The sequence below is a fragment of the Sparus aurata genome, unplaced genomic scaffold (genome assembly GCF_900880675.1).
Source record: "Sparus aurata unplaced genomic scaffold, fSpaAur1.1, whole genome shotgun sequence".
Lineage (NCBI taxonomy): Eukaryota > Metazoa > Chordata > Actinopteri > Spariformes > Sparidae > Sparus > Sparus aurata.
In genome coordinates, this window is record NW_022045250.1 from 139777 (window position 1) to 150510 (window position 10734).

General features: G+C 43.1%; 2 gene segments (V, D, J or C); one reads left to right on the forward strand and one right to left on the reverse strand.

The window, feature by feature from the left end:
- Positions 1–4031: 4031 nt before the first annotated feature.
- Positions 4032–5764, reverse strand: LOC115578290 (Ig kappa-b4 chain C region-like). The segment is given in 2 exon segments: positions 4032–4550; positions 5583–5764. Coding segments are annotated over 2 exon segments (501 nt in total).
- Positions 5765–6158: 394 nt separating this feature from the next.
- Positions 6159–6649, forward strand: LOC115578251 (Ig kappa chain V region K16-167-like). The segment is given in 2 exon segments: positions 6159–6210; positions 6318–6649. Coding segments are annotated over 2 exon segments (384 nt in total).
- Positions 6650–10734: the final 4085 nt, after the last annotated feature.

Below are 10734 nucleotides of genomic sequence, written 5' to 3' on the forward strand. Positions count from 1 at the left end.
TTGTGTTTGCTTGTCTGTTTAGTGTTTATTCTGGAATATTGTCTTCCTGAGTTTCCTGCTTTTTCTTGTTTGTCAAAGCACCTTGTAAACTCTGTATTTAAAGTTGCTATAGAAATTAGTTTTATTATTTTATTAATTATTATCAAAAAAACATAGACACAAAAAACACGACAATAACAATAAATATAGCAGCGGGAAAAATTATTATCATTGTACATGTAAACATTGCATACTGCAGGGGGCTCTTTACATATATAAATATATCCATCCATCTTCTTCTGCGTTATCCGGGGCCGGGTCGCGGGGGCAGCTGCTTGAGCAGGGACACCCAGACTTCCCTCTCCCCGGACACTTCCTCCAGCTCTTCCGGGAGGATCCCAAGGCGTTCCCAGGCCAGCTGAGCGACATAGTCACACCAGCGTGTCCTGGGTCCTCCTCGGGGTCTCCTCCCGGCGGGAGATTGCCAGGAACACCTCACGAGGGAGGCGTCCCGGGGGCATCCGAAACAGATGCCGTAGCCACCTCGGCTGGCTCCTCTCAATGTGAAGGAGCAGCGGCTCTTCTCCGAGCTCCTCACCCTATCTCTAAGGGAGCGCCCCGCCACCCTGCGGAGGAAACTCATTTCGACTGCTTGTATCCGGGATCTTATTCTTTCGGTCATGACCCAAAGTTCAAGGCCTTTCGACTCAGCTCTCTCTTTACCACGACAGATCGATACAACGACCGCATTTCTGCGGCCGCTGCACCGATCCGCCTGTCAATCTCACGCTCCATCCTTCCCTCACTCGTGAACAAGACCCCAAGATACTTAAACTCCTCCACTTGAGGCAGGAACTCTCCCCCAACCCGGAGGGAGCAAGCCACCTTTTTCCGGTCGAGAACCATGGCCTCGGACTTGGAGGTGCTGATTCTCATCCCAGCCGCTTCACACTCGGCTGCAAATCGCCCCAGGACATGCTGGAGGTCCTGGCTCAAAGGAGCCAAAAAGACAACATCATCTGCAAAAAGCAGATATGAAATCCAGTGGCTCCCGAACCAAACCCTCTCCGGCCCCTGGCTGCGCCTAGAAATGCTGTCCATAAAAATAATGAACAGAACTGGTGACAAAGGGCAGCCCTGCCGGAGCGCAACGTGCACCAGGAACAGGTCTGACTTACTGCAGGCAATGCGAACCAAGCTCCTGCTCCGGTCGTACAGGGACCGTACAGCTCTTAGCAGAGGGCCTCCGACCCCGTACTCCTGGAGAACCTCCCACAGAATGCCACGAGGGACACAATCGAATGCTTTCTCCAAGTCCACAAAACACATGTGGACTGGTTGGGCAAACTCCCATGAACCCTCGAGCACCCTGCGGAGGGTATAAAGCTGGTCCAGTGTTCCGCGGCCTGGACGAAAACCGCATTGTTCCCTTCTGGATCCGAGGTTCGACTATCGGCCGAATTCTCCTCTCCAGTACCCTGGAATAGACTTTCCCAGGGAGGCTGAGGAGTGTGATCCCCCGATAGTTGGAACACATCCTCCGGTCCCCCTTTTTAAACAGGAGGACCACCACCCCGGTCTGCCAGTCCAGAGGCACTGTCCCCGACTGCCATGCGATGCTGCAGAGACGTGTCAGCCAAGACTGCCCCACAACATCCAGAGATCCTCGAAGTATTCCTTCCACTGTCCGACAATGTCCCCAGTCGAGGTCATGCTTGGCCTGCCGGTACCCGTCAGCTGCCTTAGGAGTCCCCCGAGCCAACCAGGCTCGATAGGAGGTCAGATGACAACACTACAAAGACCTCCACCCTAGGGCATCCTGGTGCCAAGTGAACATATGGCCGCCCTGATGCTTGAACATGGTATTTGTTATGGACAAACTGTGACTAGCACAGAAGTCCAGTAACAAAACACCACTCGGGTCAAATAAAATATGAAGTTTGTAGTTCTCAAATAGTTTGTCAGAAGTCTGCAGTGTCACCAGTGAGTGGCAGTAAAGTGAAGTTAATAGAGTTTGATTGAAGTCAGTGGCTGCAGCAGGGAGGCTGCTGCTTCTGTCAGTCTTTCTCAGATCGGATGAAACTGATCTTGAAACTGGTTTCACTTCTCTCTCTGAGCTCAGTAACCATGGCAACAGAGAGGCATCACTGCTGAACCATGACGACAGACAGGTTTCAGTCCTAAATATAAAAGTGTGTTCATCCTTTCATGGAAGAATTGTTTAATCAGAGAATAATCATTGAGGACAGCTACACTTCACTGACTCTGTGTGTTTGCATATGTGTCCTGCCTCTCTGCTCCCAGCCGTTAAGAGGCCAGTGTTGATCAGTGGCTGTCCAGGCCTTTCACAGCCACTGACACGCCGGCAGCACAATAATGATGTCACTGATTCTACTGCTGGCCACCCTGGGGCTCCTTGTTCAAGGTGAGACTCTCTGCTGAAAACTTTGCTTCAGGATGCCACCAGGTTCACCACAGTGATGTTCTGCTATGATGGAGAAACACTGAAACAAGCAGCATGGACCTTCTTCCATCTGTTCTCCATGTTAAACAAATCATCCTCTTCTGTTTGGATGTTGATCATCTTTCTCCAAACTGGATTTGTCTCAATAACTCTTCTCCTCTTTTTCATGTTTTCCAGGTTCATCAGGAGAAATCACAGTGACTCAGTCTCCTGGAGCTCAGTCGTCTGCTGCAGGACAGACTGTTTCTATCAGATGTAGAACCAGTACAAGTGTTGGTGGCTGGCTCCACTGGTACCTTCAGAAACCTGGACAAACTCCTCAACTCCTGATTTATCAAGCTACAAACCGTCAGTCTGGAGTTTCAAGTCGTTTCAGTGGAAGTGGATATGGGACTGACTTCACTCTGACCATCAGTGGAGTTCAGGCTGAAGATTCAGGAGTTTACTACTGTCAGCAGAGTTACAGCTTCCCGTTCACACAGTGAAAAAGCGTCGTACAAAAACCTCCCTCAGCTGGAGAGGAACTAATCTGACTCAACAGCTGCACTGACACTAAACAACAGAGGTTTCACTACAAGAATATCTTCAATAATAATCACTTTCAACATTTTAACACTAAATATACTGTATTTAATCCAAAAAGTTCTGCTTTTTATACTTTTAGTAAAACAGGGATTGAAACATTCTTCTGTCTGTAGATGCTAACCTCTGCTGAAATACTTCAGTTCTACAGTTTAATAACAAATTATTAATATGTTTTTAATATCATACCAGTTTTCATAGAAACACACAATATTCATTCAAGTATAAACTGAATCTATAAAACACCTGGTTTCATTCAAGTTGCAGAATTGTTCATCATGTCAATATGGGATTTTAGTCATATATTGTGTTTTACGTCACAACCCAGAAAAAAGAACAATTATGATCATCACAAAAACATTTGAAATTCAGCAACACTTGTATTATTTGCTTTTTCCATACTTCATTAATCTCTGTGGTCGAAGATTTTAGCAGAAGCAGCATATAAATATTTTGTAGGTTAAGTTTGTTAATCACACTCTTTATTTCACTCTACGCAGATGATATCATGCTGTTTATTAAAGATTTTGAAAATAATTTTTCAAATCTTTCAAGGTTTAATTAAAGGGTAATACATTTTCTCTGTAAACACTTGAAACAACACATTTTATCATTATCTCACAGCACTAATAAGAGATGATTTGAGGATTTAAATTAAAATGTTCCTCCCTTGAGTTTTATCCACATTTTTATTGATATGGACAATTCTGCAGCGACACCAAGAGATTTCTTTTACACTTCTAAGCGTATTTTATTGATTAAGAAAACAGGTTATGAAGTTATACTACTGCCATCACTGGTTTGTACTGATTTAATTATAATTATGGGTTTTGTCTGAGTTTACAACCTCCTTTAATATTCAGTGTATTTGGCTGCACATGATGTGATCTCACACATTAGTTTTAAAATCATCACAGCTCAGTTTGTCTCTGGATTTAATAAAGTCACTGACACCATGAAGATAAAATCATTCACACACTTTGATGATAATAAACATGAAAACAGCTTCTTTGATCAACACGTCTTTATTATGTGGAAAGAGTGAAATAATATTGAGACGCAGCAACAAGCTGGTAAATATTGCTGCTGAAACATGTCAGATGAAAGAGAGAGATAGTTACAGAGTGCAGACTGAGAGCAGTAGCAGAGTAAAACCAGCAGCAGAGTCCCAGTGAGTCAGGTCAGGACTGGGAACACTGGTCTCTCCTCAGTGTCTCTGAGACTGGAGTCTGGGAGCCCTGGGTGGCCTCACAGGTCACAGAGCCCACCTTCCTCCACTGGTCTGCAGGGAGCCTCAGGGTGCTGCTCCAGCTGTAGCGGCCGTCCTTCTCCAGCACCCCGGGGCTCCTGCTCTGCTCCCAGCTGCTGCTGCTGCTGCTGCTGCTGCTGCTGCTGCCGTCCACCTTCCAGGACAGACTCCAGTCTGAGGGGAAGCCCTTGTTGGCCAGACACATGAGCGTGGCCTTCCCCTGCTGCAGCTCCTCACTGGAGGGGGGCAGCACCGTCAGGGTGGGACGGACATCACCTAGGAGACACCAATCAGCTTAGAGGACAGGGACCACACGGCTGTCAATCAAACTCAACCTGGACACCTTCACTGTGTGAGACATGATTTAGTCCTTTAAGGAGTTTCTGTCAGAGGGTTTTTCTGCTCCACCAGTCACTCACTCACACATGGTTTCACTTCCCTTTCAGAAACCTCTCATGCATATCAGCACACAAAGAGTCCTCATATGACCTGAAACATGTCAAACTACACTGGAAATAAAAGAGCCAACACTTTCTCATCACAATCATCCAAAACCTGAACTATATGTTACTTTAAAGGATTTAGTGGACACATACGCAAAAACAGACAATGAACTGATTACGATCAAACAATCGACAAGAGGAGCGTTTTGAACACTGATATCATTGAGGTGAAAAATGATATCTCTTCTTTCAAAACATTTGTAAAACAGGTTTCATCTTGTCTGCACTTCAAGCTGTTTAAATGTCACTTTGACAGGAATGTGTAAAGAAATGTTTAGTGAAGCTGCTCTGAGTTAGCCTCCATGATAAAGGAGCAGAATTAAACATGGAGACTAAAAGTGTTGGAATTAAAACAAGATATATTTATCTGCCTCCAAAAAAATATGAATTAAAAAGTAACTTCACAGTATTCTATGTAGTATTTGTGCAGAAACTTACTTCCAAGTTCCAGTCTGGTTCCTCCACCAAAAGTCCACCACAGTGATACAAACTGACTGAGCCGTCGTACAAAAACCTCTGACTGTAGAGAGACACGGCTCTGACTCTGTCTGACTGAACTCAGCCTACAAGATTCACTATTAAAGTTTAGAATAATCATTTATCTTCTGGGTTCATATTTTTTGTCTTCATATTCATCAATGAGTTTTTGAATTTCTATTTCTGAAGTGAACTTTGTTTCTTAGCAAAGACGTATTCATGTGAATATTAAATATAAATACAGAGAAGAGACAGTTTTCTTCAAATTTAAAGAAGAAAAAGCAAAATTGTGACTGAAATGATAAAAATATTCAAATATTTGACTTACTTCCAAGTTCCAGTCTGGTTCCTCCACCGAACGTGTACCACAGTGATACAAACTGACTGAGCCGTCGTACAAAAACCTCTGACTGTAGAGAGACACGGCTCTCTGACTTTGACACAAACACACTCAACTGAATCAGTCTCTGATTGTAAAATATCATCAGCTGATATGAAAAGTGACGAAAACACAGAGACACAGATTTACACAAAACATGTTTTATTTAATATATATTCATTTTCAAATTAAACTTCATTTATCTTTAAATTAATTCAAATGAGACAGACGACTTTTTAAAATGTTTTTTTTCGATAAACATGAAGCCAAAATTATATACAATTTTCATTAAAGCATTGTCTAATCAATACTCTGATCAATTGATTGATTGATGAGCAGCATGATGAGAGTGATCAAAGTCCCTGTTGGAGTCAGTCAGAACATTTCCATAGAGAGCCACTTTGCATCAGCAGCAGCATGCTCCAGTGCTCTGGGAGAGTTTATAGTCCTGAGAGTTGAACACTGGATGACTGACAGCTGTCCTTCATGACAACAGAAGACACAGAAATCCTCCTCATCACAAACATGACTTTGACCTCCGTCCTCATCTGGACTCTGCTCTGCTGCTGCTTCACAGGTAAAGTCCAGAGAATCAAACTCCTCTCCTCCATCAACATCCGTCCCTCTGACATGAAGCCCACAGAACCATGACGCTGCTTTATGTTTCTGTCTCTGTGTCCTCAGAGTCCAGAGGTCAGGTCACAGTGACTCAGCCTGGAGCAGTGAGCTCTGCTCTGGGAGGCTCCGTCACCATCAGCTGTAGGACCAGTCATGAGCCCTGGAGCTGTAGCAGCGCGAAGTGTTTATACTGGTACCAACAGAAAGATGGAGAAACTCCTAAACTGCTAATTCGCTACACCAATGAGAGAATGTCAGGGATTCCAGGTCGTTTTACAGGCAGTGGATCATCAACAGACTTCACTCTGACCATCAGTGGAGTTCAGGCTGAAGACGCTGCAGTTTATTACTGTCAGGGTGCAAACTCAGTCAACAGTCAGTCTGTGTTCACACAGTGAAAAAGAGTCGTACAAAAACCTCCCTCAGAAACTGAACTGACTGCTGCAGCTGGAAGCTACTGCAGAGACTGATACACTTCACTGAGGACACACACACACACTCACACACACACACTCAGGTGATGTTCAGTCCACATCAACGACAATGAACGTTTCCTCAAATGAAGAGAGCAGTTCCAGTGAAGAAGCTCAATCAGACCATTAAAACTCCACTGATGAAGACACACAAACCAGATTCACATCATGTGAAACATCAACATTCACACATCTCATTAAAATCTGCAGGACAACAAACATTTTCACACACTGTCATCAACAAAATATCTTCTGTGACACAAGACAACAGTACATGTCACTGAACAAACTGTGACTGTCGACAGACACAGAAGTAAATTTAGATCTGGACACCGTCAGAGGACGAACAGAAAGTTGGACCTGATCTCCATCAGCACTGTGGTACCTGAACCTGACCTGTAGCAGGAACTGTATCACACAAACACAGACAACAGACAAACAGACAAATCATGATGAATGACTGTGATGCAGAAACACACGACTCTTTAAGACCTACAGACAGAAAATATCTACAGTATTTCATGTCCTCAACTATCAAACAACCGCACAATGTAAAGTCTTAACAACAGAGGCCTGAGGACGGAGCCCTGTGGAACACCAAGATGTAAACTGATAGTAGCTGATGAGTGTTGAGGCCACATCATCTCTGACAGATAAAGACTGAACCAGTTTAACACAGTGACACAGAGGACAACACATCTCTGGACTCTATGTGGACATGAACTGTAATTTAATAATGACACACTAAAAATGTTTGGTCCAGTGTTGTGCTGAGTAAAACAGCTGAAATCAAATTTTATAAAATTAAGTTAATCATATAAACAAGTTTCTATTTCAATTATCTGTTTGTGCACATTAATTCTAAACTCTCTGTGATTCCTAGTGAAGTATGTGACGCTTGTCTTGACATAATGTTGTCTTCATGCTGATGTTGTGGCCAGATCTCTCTTTAAAACAGACTTTTAACAGAATAAAGCATTGACATGATTAAGTTAGAAGTACTGTACAGCATCCTGAGTTTATGTTCATCAACATGAGGATGGTTTAAACACTGAGTGTCCAGCAGTAGAACCAGCACAGGTGTTAGTAACGTCCTCCACTGGTACCTTCAGAAACCTGGACAAGCTCCTCAACTCCTGATTTATTTAGTTACAAACCGTCAGTCTAGAGTTTCAAGTCGTTTCAGTGGAAGTGGATCTGGGACTGACTTCACTCTGACCATCAGTGGAGTTCAGGCTGAAGATTCAGGAGTTTACTACTGTCAGCAGGGTTACGACACACCGTTCACATAGTGAAAAAGCGTCGTACAAAAACCTCCCTCAGCTGGAGAGGAACTGATCTGACTCAACAGCTGCACTGACACTAAACAACAGAGGTTTCACTACAAGAATATCTTCAATGATAATCACTTTGAACATTTTAACACTAAATATACTGTATTTAATCCAAAAAGTTCTGCCTTTTATACTTTTAGTAAAACAGGGATTGAAACATTGTTCTTTCTGTTCTTTTCTTTTAATCTTCTACCGTTTTTCAAGGAAAGCCAAATAGTCATTAGTTGAAGTATGAACTGAATCTATAAATCACCTGGTTCTATTCCAGTTGAAAATTCTTTGTGTTTTACATTACAGTAAAATACAAAAATAGAAATTGTTATCAAAACATAAACATTTTAAATTAAGAAACACTTGTATTCTTTCCTTTTTCCATCGTGCTGTTGGGACCCACAGATGAAGTCATTCATTGTGGATTTCAAAATGGCCTCTGAACTGAACTCAGTGTCCCAGAATTCACCATTCCTCACACTTAGGTGCAAAATTCAGGTTTGAGCTACTATTGGTCAGAGTGACAGATCCCCCTCTGACCAGATGGTCAAAACTCCAGCGCCTTCGTTGTTCTTCCTCTCTCCCTCGATACCCTCTACTTCCTAAATCTCCCTTGTAATATTGCATAAACATAAAACAAGTCCAACATAAATGGTGCCCCATGCGAGGAAGTGTACTGTTGGCAATCATTCATAAATGTGTACTATTAATTTCAGCATAATTCGGACAGTGTGAAATTTGAGATTCACCTCTCGAAACACTTAGCCAAAAGTCTTTATATTTAACCACCACTAGTCTACTACAGGAGTAGACACTGATTTGTATTTACAAACAATTGTAGTGTGATGAGAACTGATTTATCAAACAAATTTATAACCCATTTGATTAATCAAAATCTTTCAGGTTATTAACTGCCACTTTAAACCATTTGCTATTGCTGCTATCAATTCAAGTTGAAAGTGCTCTGTGGAAATTGTGAGAATTTCAGTTCAGCATTTGAACATCCTGTATTCAATGCATTGTAGTCAAGCTGTCATAATTTGATTAAAATTTAAGTGTTCCTCATGTTAATCACAGCGTTCCACCGGCCCTGTGACACATAGAAGATTATTTTTGGCTCTTACACCCTTGCATTTCAGCCTGAGTAAGAAGTAGAGCCAGACATAGAGCCACAGCATGCTACCAGCCCTGTGAAACAGAAGTTTTGTACTTTAGCTGTTTCTACCACGTATTTCAGCCCAAGTCAACTTTAAGAGACAATTGTCTGATTGTTACTACCCTGCATTCCAGTTAGTGCATGTTTAAGGTTTGGTGAACAAAGTTACGCTGTAAACTGTGTTTATCTTTATCGGCCCCAATCTGTATGCACAGAGCCTTTAGATTGTGCCATAGCCCCCCTTCTCCACAGGAAGCTACCCCCTATAGTGTAGACCATAACACAGTTTGGTTAGACGAGTGTACTCCCCCCAAACTACACTACAGAGTGTCTGCCAAGCAACAAAATAGCCAACTACACTGGTCGTTGTTTAGACAACTTGCTTAACAATGGAGAGCCCCTGTGTAGAGCAATTTATTTCTTCCCTGGCACAGAGTGTAAACCTGGCTGCCCTGAAGTCATTAGCAGGTAAATCTCATTGAGTGCAATGAAGAGATAGAGTTCCTACTGAAGGAGAGTTGTTATGTGCAGACAGCATCCACAGGCCAGTTGTTAACATGTTTGCTTCTGATCTTCCACAGGCAAACCAGCCTTGCTGTTCAGAGCAAAACAACCTGAGAACAGTAGGTAGATCTCCTTAGAGCGCATAATTCTAGTCTCCTCCATGAAGTTCAGATGGCTAATAAGAAAGCCATGCATATTTTAGATGACCTGCTCTCAGCAGAGTTAGATCTTTGTTCACACAAGGAGGAGTTTTTAAGGCTTAGGTCATGACGTCTCTACCCTCCACAGTCGTTCAGCCAATGTGATTCTGGTTACTCTGATTCAAACTCCTCCCTTGATGGAAGATTAACTCCCTCTCCGCTCAGAAGATGTGAACAATTCTCAACTGACCCTAAGTCCTTGGGAATGAAGTCAGTTTCTCAACCTCCACTGAGAGACAGAGATAACAGTAACATGACTTACCATCTTCCTGAAACAGACAGTGTGGTCACAGGTAGTTTATCCCCCAGAAGATATTCTACCCACTGCTCCCAGTCTCCGATGCATGACACCTTCATCAGTGCCCCTCCCTCTGAAAGGGGGACCAGATCACTGCAGGAGTGCCCTACCTTGTCTCTGCACCTCCATGAGAGTGATAACAGCTGTCCTGCCCCTGCCTCTCAGCTAGACAGAACTGCAGCATGGGATGTCAATGTCCATAGAAACGCTAGCTTAAAATACCTCCGCCTTGAAGAGCTTGAGTTTATAGCTAGGGACATTGAACATTTTGAGCCAGACAACTGTGATCACCATGTTGAGAATTACCTTAATTTAAATGGCAGCCTCCCAGACCCCAGTTTCCATCCTGGGGCATAACGTGGACATTGTTGAACACTACAAATATCTGGGGGTGTACATTGACAATTAACTGGACTGGATTAAGAACACTGAAGTCCTCTACAAGAACGGACAGAGCCGCCTCTATTTTCTGAGGAGGCTACGCTCTTTTAACATCTACCGGACGATGCTGAGGATGTTTTATGAGT